The 13,360-nt window shown below is 32.2% G+C and overlaps 1 protein-coding gene across 3 annotated transcripts; it reads right to left on the minus strand.

The window, feature by feature from the left end:
• Positions 1–230: 230 nt before the first annotated feature.
• LOC101213118 (pumilio homolog 5) lies at positions 231–10,101 on the minus strand. 3 transcript variants are annotated; one of them, XM_011653390.2, is made up of 10 exons: positions 9,861–10,101; positions 7,406–8,054; positions 5,571–7,006; positions 5,327–5,468; positions 5,068–5,175; positions 2,832–3,044; positions 2,585–2,695; positions 2,085–2,279; positions 1,710–1,881; positions 231–815 (listed from the first exon to the last, which is right to left on the minus strand). In XM_011653390.2, the coding sequence occupies exons 2-10, from the start codon at positions 8,051–8,053 to the stop codon at positions 793–795; spliced, it is 3,048 nt and encodes a 1,015-aa protein (XP_011651692.1). In that variant the 5' UTR covers position 8,054; positions 9,861–10,101; the 3' UTR covers positions 231–792. The 3 variants fall into 3 exon arrangements, with proteins under 3 accessions (XP_011651692.1, XP_011651691.1, XP_031738170.1); XM_011653389.2 differs by having other exon boundaries at positions 7,406–8,078; XM_031882310.1 differs by having other exon boundaries at positions 7,406–8,264.
• Between the last annotated feature and the right edge of the window lie 3,259 nt (positions 10,102–13,360).

The following is a 13,360-nucleotide window of genomic DNA, read 5'->3' on the forward strand; positions in this document are numbered from 1 at the left end:
ACAACGAACTTCAGCTCATTAGCAACGAAATTCATGGAATTTAGAATTTGGAATTGTTTGAGAGAAATAAAGGGGTGCATGTTTTAACCATCCACGCCCAACCAACACATGGTTGGAGTGTCGATGTTGAGATTCAAGATATGCTGCCTTACTCTCTGTTTAATACGTACTTGTTACTAAAACAGAAAACAAAAAGAAAATGTTTATATATTAAATGGAAAATTGAATGATAATTTAAAAACCTCATCCAAATTGTAGGTGGCAATAAATTGAAACGATATCTATAGTTTCTGAATTATGTAATATTGTTATATTATTCAGCCACATCAATTGCTGTCTACAGCTAAAAACATGAAACAAGAGAACTTATGTATTAGCATTTGGAGATTTTGTGAAAGAAAATAGGTCCACTGGAAAGCCTTACTCTTGCATCCGTTAAGATTTGGGCATAGAAGAGCAGCAGCGCAGCGACTTGCAGTAGAATTTAAGGCTGTTGTACCTACCAGCTGTTTATATGTGCGGTGGTGAGAGCTTAATTCAAATGAAACCCTGCAGCACCCACCTGATTAAGCAAGCAGCCATTCATTCCATTCCTACTCATCTTCTTCACAGTTAACATCATTAACCGTTTATATACACATTAATATACATACATACATCTCATATACCATTATACTACCAATCAAGCAGTTGAGTTGACAACAGTACTACTACTACTTCAACCAAAGAATGGAACCTGCCTCATATCTCTTCTTTTCATTCATCTGCTTCCACTCCCAATTTCTAAACTCCTCAAGCTGCTGACGCTTGACTTTCTGCACCCAACATATCATACTCAGTGGTTGTAAACCAATAAGTTATAAATATTACTTTGATCACTATTTTTTAGTTTGGTTCATTTTGGTTCCTATACTTTTAACTTCGGTTCATTTATGCTTTCTTTCAAATTGGAGCAACAAAGGGTTGAATCTCAATAGATTATGGCAGCAAGCCACTCTACCAGTTACAGGGTACCATGTGGCGTATTTAAGTTGTCTACAAAGGACTCTACCCATCCTTTGGTGGAAATTACGTTACAAGCTGGCCCCCACTTTTAGCTTTTGGTCTCAATTCTTTCAAAAAGTTCAGTTTTATTATTGTACTTCTAACGGTTCATTTTGGTTCTTGAACTTTTAAAAAATGACCATTTTGATATGTTAAAAATGAAAATGAAAAGATCAAAATAGCCACTTTTAAAAAGTATAAGTTCTTAAATGAACCAATGCTGAAACTTGGAAGTACAAAGACCAAACAAAACATTTTGAGAGCATCGGAACCAACGTGTATCAAGTTAAAAGTATAGGAATCAAAATGAACAAAAGTTGAAAGTATAAGGGCCCAAATGAACCAAAACCAAAAACATAGGGACCAAAATGCTATAAAGTATTTAAACCAATAATATACAAAAAGCAACAGCGCAAGTTGATAGGGGACTTCGTCTCCTAACAATGTACAGATGAAAACTTGAATGCTAACTTCCGGGTAGAATACTAACAAGTGTTACATGTAACAGAATTCTACTAACAAGTGTTGCATTTATCAGAATTCCTAGAGTTCAAGATATGCAGTTTTCTCTATTTTGGTCAGTTTCATGTGTAGTTAATGAGGTTGATCATCTATTCTCCTGTTGTTAGTTGCAAACAGTTCGTTAGGGTAATATATAAACGCACCTTCACCCGACAACTGTTCTAGTCGAGCAACTATGTGTTTCCCGTAAGTATACTTCTTCAAAGCTTGAAGATGACCTTTAATACGATTCAACAACCTCTCTCGTTGATCATCATTGCATATTTCAATTATCTTCTGAACAACGTAATTTGCAAACTGGTCTTTCATCATTGCCTAAGACAGCGTACAAGGAAAAAGTCAGTCACAGCTGAGTATCAACTAATACATTGGGAAGATTGAAAAATGAATGATATTGTAGTATTGGAAATTATACAAACATTGAAATAATCAAATTACTTTTGGATAGAAACTAGGCCTAAGATTACATTTTACTAACAAATGTAATCCATTATATCTTGAAAGCTTTACTGACATACCAACAAAGTATCATTTTCTTCGGATTGCCCCATAATTTCCTCAATTATCAACTCTCTTTCAATCGTATCACCATGCTCCAAGCACTTTTCGACAACATTTGAAGCATATTTATGCTGGCTCATCCGCACAAACTTTCCAGTCAACTTGCTGATAATTTGGCTTCTTTCATGGTGCATTCCCCTCTCAAGAACATGCTATAGCAACAAAATATAGATTACATACTCGTTGTTTATCAGACGTACTCCCATGGCACTAAGGAGTTAAGAGCAATTTATGATGAAATCAAGTTCTAATGGGGGAACTAGCATGGAAACCTTTTTCAGTTTGGCTATAAAAAACATGCTATATAATATTTCTTCACAATGAAGTATGCAATTTATAAATTGACATACTTTTAAATAGTTTCTTAGTGAACATAACACAAATGTCAAATCCACGGAAGAAGCCTGCATTGTAGAAAGTGAATAGTGATGATAAAAAGGTGAATAAAAACTAAAACCTGAATGACATAGTTTCCATATTGATCTTGAGCAAGACCATAAACAGAGTCCAATATTTCGTCCACTATACACTGACTCTGGGCCTCATCTGAACAATGCTCCAAAATTCTCTGTTACAGTATTGAAAATGAACAAACCAAATGAAATCGAAATTTTTACTTCTCAATTAAAAAGAAAAAGAAAAAAAAAAGAAAAACATAACATTAAGTTTATCACATGTCACATCCACTTCATGTTTGTTGCTACCTGGATAACACGGCAGCCATATGGATGAGTGGAAAGAGTGGCGACTTGGCCTTCAAAAGAAGAAATTATAAAATCAATTTCTTCTGAAGGAACACATTCTATACACTTCTGTATAACGTGATTTCCATTTTGATCACGCACGCATCTCATAACATGACCATCAAGTTCTCGCACGAGATGTGTCTTTTGATCCAGTTCAATAACTTCGAGTGCCTAAAGAAGCATCAAGCATATGTGAAGAGCTTAGGGAATTATTGCCGTGGCATTGACTAACCATAAAACAGTAGATGTACGAGTCAAGCAAAATTCATTATGCAACAGTAGATGATATGACGGCCAAAATTCATTACATAAAAGTAGACTATATAACTTGGAAAAATTCACTTGAAGCATCATGAGAAAACAGGCTGATTAAACACAAAGTAAACCAACAATTCTTTTGTAAAACAGAAAAAAGCCTCTTCATGAGACTAATGTTCAACACACAATAAAGAAGAAAAACTGAAATAACTCACAGAAGATGAAAACAAATACAAAGCAAATACTTAGCAAGAGATTACATGCTAACTAATAGAAGTAGAAGAAACAAAGCACTCCATTTTGAACTAATGACTAGAATTGAATAGTCTGTACAAGATTGGAAAGAGAGCACCAAGAGGAGGTTGTGACTCGAGCAATCTCAAAACATGCTAACTAAAGTGAACCAACAATTTTAATTCCTTCATTATTCAAAATGAACTCTATTTATTAGTTCCCTTAAATCACGCTCACTTTATATTCTGTACGAGAATAGATAGACTCTCATAGAGGACACAGGGGCCAACAAACACAGACCAACTGAAGGCAAGCTTCAAAAGCGATAAGCCCTAAACAGGAGCCAAACAGGAAAAGACCAAGGGCTCAAATTCAAAGTCAAAAGAATAAGGTATAGTGAACATTTGCATATGTGTTAAAAGTAAATGCCCATTACAAATTCAAGCTTTAGCAGCTGATGCTCAAAAGGATCCTATGGTCTTTTTTGTTGTCAGTCTGTGCAACATCAGATACCCAATGCAAGGCAAAATAAAGCTAAAAAGAAATCAAACTTCCCCAAAAATGTCTCCAGATCCCTAGAGTTTAAATTACTCCTATCAATTCAGTGCACCATAAAACAAGAAAAAAGAATCACCCCCAAGTGAACATTACCTTCTCTCCCCATGGAAGAATGAAATAGAATCTTATCCATCATAAGAAAATAGTCTCTATAACAGACAAAAAAAAAACACCCCCAAAAAACTCAAACAAGCAAATTCTAATCAGATAAGCAAAAATGATAGCCTCAAAGGATATAGCCCAAATCCCCAAATGCTAGCTCAAATCCTCAGACTCCAAGAAACTCATAACATCAGATGCCCATTATGAAGCATAAAACCTAAAAAGGAATTAAACCTCCTCAAAGAAACTCTCCACAATACCATAGATTCTATTACCACTCAATTTTGATGCTCCATAAAACCAACAAAACAATAAATATATAAATCAGCCCTTTCGTGAACACTATTCTCCCTAGAGGAAGGATGACAAAATAGAATCTCCTCCATCATAGGATAATAGTTCCGACTAGGACAAAAAAACAAAAACAAAGAAAAAAAATCTCAAAAAGCAATTCCTAATCAAAGAGCAAAATGGAAACTCCCAAAAGATATAGCACAAATCCTCGAACAGTATCAAACTCAGGGGGAGAAAGTTAACAAACAATGATAAATGTTAAATAATGTTTTCTAAATTCTAACACAACCTCTAATTTGCCATATATTCCCATATTGGTGACTATTGTAACAAGATTAATTCTTTAATCTCCATTTCCAGGCATGTGAATACCCTCTCTCTCTATTTTAGTTGGCCCCCTTAATTAACAGTCCTGAGTAAAGTCAATACCAATAGAAGTTAAATATAGTGCCAGAACACCACCTAATTCAATCCATCTGTTATTCTCTCGTAGTCTAGATAATTAAAATTATCTAGTCATAAAGAAATTTTAGAAGTTAGAACCCAAAGATCTAATATTAAACAGTTAACCATCATGCAACACCACCTGCCCAACATCTCCAGCAATGATTGAAACTATAAATCCCTACAATATCCGTATCGTGAGTTGATGCATTGATAATCCAAAGAGTTTTCTCAAATGGAAAATGCAAATATGAAAAGCAATAAAAACTTATAACACTTTGCCATCTGGTTTGTGACTATCTACCTTCTGAATCACACGACAACCATACATCTGCAAGCTTAGAGGCAATATCTGTCCAGCAAGTTGATCAGCAAGTTCCTTCCTCTGCTCATGAGTTCCGTGTTCAAAGAACTGTGTAAGGTATGAGAAAATTAGTTGTTGCACATGCATCATTGAATGTAAAAGTCTGGGACAGAATATTAGGACTGGAAAATGAAAAACATATATATCACACACACACAAAAAAAAAAACAAGGTGCACATTTTTAGGACTAGAGTATACCTTTTGGATAACATAATTTCCAAAAACATCAGTAATTAGTTTAGAGGCATGTGGAAGAACTTCTTTAAACACAGATGCCTTCTCTTCAGGACTGCAGTGCTCCAGCTTCTGTTGAATAAAGCGACTCCCATGTTGATCAACACTGAAGTAAAATAGGTGTGGAAAATCATGATCCATATGAAAGTAAGTTATTATTCCTATTACATATTGCAAACTTATGGAGAAAGATGCTCAAGAACAATGCCTGAATTCAACAATACGCCCAGCAATATCAGAAAGTTCAAACTTCCGTGCATTGCTCGATTTCAATTCTTCAAGAAAAGAGTGCCTTTTGGAGTCATCAAAGCTGTTGGAGCCCCTCTGCCCCTGCCAACCAGAATAGTCCCCTGCATTACGAACTAAACCTGAAGGAAACCACATTTCATTCCGTCGGCCTAGATAATTCACCCCACCTACCGGAGATGAGGGTGAAGCAGGGCTTGCAAGAGATGGGGTTGAAAATTGAATGATGCCACTCATGTTAGAAGAATTTCCATAATTACCACCAGTAATCCCTTTTCTCTGACTCAAGGTGCTAAAACCCCCATTTGTAGGTGACTGAATTTTATTATCATTCAAATAAGTAGCAACGTTTGAATCTTGTTGCGAACCAAAAGAATTAATCTGCATATGACTAAAACTTCTAGAACCCAATTGACCATGATGAACTGAACCACCATAAGTATCTTCTATTGGACGTTGACCATATTGTACATGAGCAGGGTCCACAAAAGGTGGGTAAACAAATCCAGGTTGAGCATAAATCTTGCTCATGTGTTGTAAGTCCCCCACTGGTGGAATACTTTCCCCTATTGAAACACCAGCAGTTCGACCATTAAAGTTCGAAACAGAAGGCTCTGGCAATGGAACAGCACCATGTGTAGGATAACCAGACATGAACGGAGGAAAAACTGTGGAAGCAAGAGCATATCCTCCCACATTGAACTGAGGACTAAACAAACCTGATGGTTGATAATTATGATAAAATGGATTTCCTGGAGCCACATATGCTGCTGCTGTGGCATACAAGGGAGGAGTGAGTCCTGATGAATGAAATACTGTTTGCATCTCAGCAGTTGAAAAATTATGCTGTCCATGTGAAAAGTTTTCAAGTCCAACTTCTAGACGGCTAATTCCTTGAGAAACCATCTGGGACTGAATATCTGGAGCTGGACATGGAAATGCTTGCTGCTTTGAAAAATAAATATGTGGATGATTTCTCCCGTAAGATTGATGATCAAGTTTATTCCTATTACTCTCAACATTGGATGTTTTTGCTCTAGATTCTAATTTTGGAATATCATGCCCAATTGTCCCAGATTTTTCCGCGACATTCTCCTGACAATCATTTTTCACCCTTGATCCCTCTAGGTGTGGACTACGTGCTCTGTTGGTTCTCTCTGCATTTTGAGATTTCTTCAGAGGAGCTTCATCGGTTATTAACCCCACTGGATCCGCAATCACATTGCTTGGCTCCAGGATGGGAGAGCATGAATTTGACTCCACTACTTTTGAAATGCTTATAGATGAAACACCAGAGGCAATAGCGTCCAAATCACCCTCAACTGCTTGTTCTGTTGTTGAACTGGTTGCTAAAAATGATTGATTGTAGACAGGAGAAGGGGTCCGAGGAAAGTCTTCCTGCACATACTCGAAGTTTTGATTTTTGTTTATATAAGAAACAGGAATACAGGGTTGGTGCAGAATCTAATATAATGAATATCCAAATGTAACTATCTAAACAGGTTGAAATTTTAGAATTACACAAGCTATTTCTTTTTTACATAAAAAGTAGGTGATATAGATGATATTAGCACATTAAAGATAACTTTGAGTACCAGACAGTAAAGCCAGAAAATAAAGATAGTTTTGGAAGATTTAGTTTTAAACCAATTAAATAAAAGGTAATAAGAAAGATCTATTGCAGTCTTAAAAATGAATATTAGAGTTGAAAACGTTGTTTTTCCCTAACATCACAATATTCTCTATCTCGACTAAAAACTAGCATAACAATTATCTGAGCTAAATGGTACACAGTACCTGTATCAAATCAACCAAGCTCTTATGGTGACTTGTGATAAAAGATTTGTTCTTTGCAGGCAAAGCAGCACCATTCTTCTCTATAAAGTTCTCTGGAACTAGGTCTGATAGTCTATCTTCTGAAGTCTCCTCCTGATGGGTAGAAAGGGAGCCTTTGGAAACATGTAAAAGTTCACTGGCAGTATCATCTGTCGAGCTCAATCTTCGATTTTTGCCTAATCCACCAATATGTCGCACTAATCTACGATTCTCTCGTGATATAAGAGGAGGGGGAAGCCTTGGATTCAAGTTAACATTGGCCCAATAGTATTCAAAATAAGCTGGATGTGAGCGTAGCTGTTCTTCTGACACGCAATTTTCTAAAGCATCACATAAAGTAGACAAGCTTGTAACTAGACTAGTGTCCTGCTGAGTTAACAGGTTGCCAATAGCTGCAAAAGAACCCTCCATACTTGGTGGTGCACTGCCACTTCGATTGGGAATTGATTCTGATGTATTTCTATGAAAATTATGCCTTTCTAAAATTGATCCCAACTCCTCAGACGCAATGTTTTTAAATGGAGATCCAAAGGTCGCTATATCTTTAGTAGAGGGCCAGTTTCTATCACCCATCCTGTCCACTATTCTGGTAGGGCTCTCAGTTGCCATCCTATTATTATAATGATATGAAATCCTTTAATCAGAAGGAAAAAGACCTCTTTAGCACAATTTCTTCATCAACAGCGTTCATATATGATAACATGATACCAAATGAACAGTTTATATCATCAGCTTATTAGTTCGTGGCAATACGATAATAAATTGTGGTAAAGGTAAATCCTGGCACTTGAACTCTTAGGCTTCCTAATCTCTAGCTTGCCTGAAATAATTTTTTTCCCAACAGGGGGCCAAACTTTCAGTGATTTGATCTAAGGAAAAAAGAGTGCACTATCTTTACAAGAAAAAAGAGAGTGCAGACTGCACTATCTCATCGACCAAAACATAAGAAAATTCACATGCACGCACGTAAATGCAATAAAGCTCAATACCCAATTCTGCATTAATAATAATAATATAGCATATCAATTTGTTACAGTTACCTTTGAACTAAACCAAATAAAAAGAACTCTAAAGTAAGACTTCTATATTTATGTGGAATCACAAACGTGTCTAGAAACTGAGCCAAAAAGAAAAGTTGATCATAGAAGAAGAACAATAAAATATCTAAACATATATAAGAGCTCATGAGAAATGGTTGTCGTTGTTGCAGGACGGAGTTGTTTCATTTTTTCAGGTCTTTGGTCTGAAAAAAATAATTTAATCTACAAAGAGCAAAGGGAGATCTTATCTCCAATGTTTGGTCCCTAGTTGGATTTCAGGTTTCTCTTTAGGCATAAGTGACCAAGTCTTTTCGTAACTACTTGTAGGTCATATTTTACTAGACTGGAGCCCTTCTAGCGGTTTGTAACTTGGCTCCTCCTATATTCGTGGGCTTCTCTTTTGTATGTCATTTTACTCTATCATTTTTTCATTGGTTCAGTTTATTATAACACAAATATAACCGATATATGAAAGGAACAAGAAGAACATCCCCGTTTTCATGCTCAAAGTTATTATCAACTGAGCAATATTCAGATATTTGATCCTACAAACAGGAACAATCATTCAAATTTCCACTACAGTGACGAGTATTTGGAACAAATAGGCGAGGGGTTTTCTGATTCTTGTTTCCAGTCTTTTAGAAACATAAAAGATTTAGATATTTATCACTTGTTCCTAGATTTTTGTTTAACAGTTTATGAAGATTATAAAAACAAGTATGCAGCTTCTCATTTCATTGTTTAACCAAAAGCATAAAACTTATCATTTATAATTATTAAAAACATAATAAAAATTAAAAAGTAAACACAAAAGAGTAGTTTTGAATATTTTGTTTCTTAAGAATTAATAATTGCTATGTAAAATTTTTAATTAAAAATTTGAATAAATATGTAACAAGCACACATTTCTATTGTCATTTCATTAGCAATTTAATCAAACATGAATTTTGTTTTTCTATATCCTTCAAAAGAGGAAACATAAGCAAGAAGTGAGAATCCCAAGATCAAAGCTAACTTATCAGTAGGACAGAGTTTGACCATAATTGAACTCCCAAGAGTCAAAACCAAAGCTAAGTGCAGCTAAAACAAAACACTCATATTATTCAACACCTACATATTCCCTATACTTCTTGAATTCAACAAATTCTCAAGAAATTGAACAAAATAGAAACAACTTAAACTACTCCAAATCAAACAAAAAATAAAAAATAAAGTCAAAATGAAATAGAAAAGGATGACACAAAAAGAAGTAACCGAAGTACGAGCTTCGAAGAGGATGGGCAATAAACAAGTTAGCAAGTATAAAAGAATTCGTTATTGATGAATTTGAAGATGATGATGATGATTGAAAATAGAAGAAGCAGAGGAGGGGTTACCAGAAGTAGAAGAAGAAGAAGAAGAAGAAGAAGAAGAAGAAGGAATTTGAGAGTCCGAAGCCAAGATGAAGAGAAATTGTTGAGAGGCGAGGCAGGGGATAAACAAAGAATGAAAAGGTTTGGAGAGAGAGATGAAGGGGAAGGATGGATTTTAGGTGTTTTTTCAAAGACAAAATTAATGTAATGTTTGCTTCCAAAACCCATAAGCATAGCACAGTGAGGCGCAAGGGTTGGGAACTTGGGGGAGAGAGAGTTGGTAAATTAAATTAAAATATAATATAGTATAGTATGCTTTTTATTTTTTCCTTTTTATTTAATAATTTTCTATACTTTGGGAGGGCTCATGTTTAGTTCTTTTTTCTTTTTAATTAAGAAAATCAAGTTTTACACAAGTTTGTATAAACCACTCAATCATATTCTTTTACATAAACCAAATGTCCTCATTTTTGTTAGTAATGACTATCTATCCTGGTATGCCTGAATTGAATCTTGACATGTAATTATCATCTAACTAACCTAATTTTAAGCTAAGTTTGAATTCACTCTAAAACGTGTTTATGTAAAATACTCATTTTTATTTAAATATTTTTAATAAAAATTTGTTTAAACTATACTTTAAATGCTATTTTTGGAAGTTCTCAAAACACTACCCTAAATATGATAATTAATAATCACTGTTACCCAAAATTTTGATTATCAACAGAATTTTATTTTAAGTTAAATTTGCCAAATCAGGTCCTAAATTAACTAATAAATCATAAATAGTAACTAATCATAAAAATTTTACTAACTCTACAGTTACATATCTTTTTTTAGAAAGAAAGAAAAAAATGAGATGTATCTTATTTTTCTTAAAACCCATTACAAAAGATCTCTAAACTTTTAAATTTTTCAAAAATATCATTAAACTTTGAATTAAAAAATACTTGATTGGGAATGAAAATCATTAAAATTTTGTTTCAAAAATATTTACCAACTATTGAAAAATTTCATAAATACTCTTGTATTTATAAAAAGAGTTAAAAATAATAATCTCATTAATCCAATTTTTACACCAAATTTCTTAGCACTCGGAAAAATATTCAAATTAAGTTTAAGTTTTAAACATTGTTTGAATTTTATGTTGATATGTGATATTTTATTGATATTTCTTCATTTTCATGAATTCGATATCGATAAATGAAGTGAATCAATATTTCCAATAGAAAACATCCCAAGTCAAGTAAAATATCAAAATGATATTAATATAAATAACATATATGTTTACCTATTTAAAAATAATAAAATATTTATTTACTAATTTAGATTTATTTTTAAAAAATATATATAAATTTTCCAAAATATCTATTGAAATTTGAATTTGCGTAAAATTAAGACTTCTATATATTCGTGGACATCAATATTTTAAATCTATGTAAAAGATAAAATTTTACAAAATTGAAAAATATATATATCCTTAAAACATACTAAAAGAATAATTAGTCAAATAAAAAAACTTCACACAGATAGATCTATCCTACTATTATTGGGTGTTAATAGTCAAATACATTTTTAATTTAACAACGACAATAATTATTGAAATTGATTGTGTTCGTGATATATCAATTAGGATAAAAGAATAACCCGACAATCTGAACTATCCAACTCATATTATATAGGTTGGGTTGAGTTAGTTTAAAATGTGGATTGAAATTTTTTGTTTTTTTTAAGTTGGATTAAGTCTCGAGTTAGAGGGTTGAAAAACTCACGTCAACTCAACTCAAATTAATATAATGTATAAATATATATGTATATATATTATTTTCTTATTTATTTAATAAAAGTTAATTTTATGAGTTTCTACAGTTCTTTTTGCTTAACTTTGATGTGAAACCTATTTGATTTAGAAACAAATAATAATAATAATAATAACCCAACAACCTAACTCATATTTTAGGTGTTAGGTTAAGTTGGAAACTTAATTGGAGTTGGCAATTCAACGAACCCAAAAATATGGGTTGAGTTGAAAATGTCTTCCAACTCAATCCATTTACCTTCTTAATTATAGGTCTATATTAATAAAATTTAAAATTTTGATTTTAACTTAAAATTTGGGTTGGTGGTTGTGTAAAATTTGGATAAACTAGAGTATTTTTTAATATTTTTAAGTTCAAGAAACTTTTCAATAGTTCAAGTTTTTTCAAAACAAAACCGTAACTATTTACATCCAAAACTAATGGTAAAGATAATTTTTTTATCATTTTTTTTTTAAAGTTTAAAGGTATTTTTTAAACATTTAAAAATTTAATAGTATTTTTTTTACCCAAACTATAATTTTTATGGACATTTTATGTAAATTTAACCTATCCAAAAAAGAGCTATTAAACACTAATCAACAAAAAAAAAGAGTTATTGACGTAAATATAATAGTAATGGTATATATGTTAGTTAGTTTTAAAAATAATAAAATGATTATTTATTAATTTAAATTTATTTTTTAAAAAAATTGTTTCCAAAATTTTCCTATTATATTTTCACCGAAATTTATATATATCATCAAAATTTGATTATATTACTTAATTCAAATAAATTTGAATAGATAAACTTAGAAGTTCTATGTAAAAACGAAAAAAATCAATACAAATAGAATCTTAATTTATTAACTAAAATTGAAATAATTTTGAATTCAAGAAAAGAATGAGAAAGCATTGAAACTTTCTCTTTTATTTATTATTTATTTTTTGTGTGTAAATAATCACTTTATGATTGAGGTAAAGTATTATTTGGTGGTGTTGCACGTCATTTCCTAAACAATGTTTGCTTGAATGAATGGAAATTTATTTCAACATTTAACTCGGTTCAACTCATCCCTATAAATATTTGGACGTGACAAGTGATCTTAAATTCAAACCTCATCGAAATTTCGAGAAAATTTTGATTTTTTATAATTAACTACAATATCTTCAACTTGAAGTGTTTTAATTTTATGGTTTGATTACACGCTATTTTATAATTTTACGTACAAATATCATTTTCGACAAAGGATTAAACATTTTTGTTGGCTTACTTTTTCTTCATTTTTTACTCAAAAATTTCATTTTTAAACTAATTAATTTTGCAAAAAAAAAAACCATAAAAAATAACCTATATTTATTTTTAACCTTGTTCAAACTCTCTTTTTACTAAATCTTCACATTATTTTATTTTCAAAATATTTTAAAACTTTATATTAATCACAATTTTTTTAAAATCTCTTGTATCAACCTTGTTTAAATTTGTAGAAACTATGATTAAAAAGGGTCCATTATACTTTAATTAAGTCCTAATGAAAATTTCATGAGTTAATTATAACAATTTGTCCATCAACTTTTTAATTTTTCTTGAAATTTCTATCTATATTGATATTTTTATATAATCGAGAACTCAATATTTACATCGACATCGATTTGAACTTGCTCAAGCATCATTTTTCATTTTTTTGGTGGAGGCTCGAATCTTCCGCGCATAAAAAAATTGCTTGA

The sequence above is a fragment of the Cucumis sativus genome, chromosome 3, assembly GCF_000004075.3.
Source record: "Cucumis sativus cultivar 9930 chromosome 3, Cucumber_9930_V3, whole genome shotgun sequence".
In the NCBI taxonomy this organism is placed as follows: domain Eukaryota; kingdom Viridiplantae; phylum Streptophyta; class Magnoliopsida; order Cucurbitales; family Cucurbitaceae; genus Cucumis; species Cucumis sativus.

Excerpts from the sequence above, each read along its gene's own strand:
- LOC101213118 (XM_011653390.2), bottom strand. The coding sequence starts at position 8,053 with ATGGCAACTGAGAGCCCTACCAGAATAGTGGACAGGATGGGTGATAGA. Across the intron at positions 5,176-5,326 it reads GAAATTATGTTATCCAAAAG|TTCTTTGAACACGGAACTCA; the intron begins GTATACTCTAGT and ends TACCTTACACAG. Across the intron at positions 2,280-2,584 it reads ATGGAAACTATGTCATTCAG|CATGTTCTTGAGAGGGGAAT; the intron begins GTTTTAGTTTTT and ends TTGTTGCTATAG.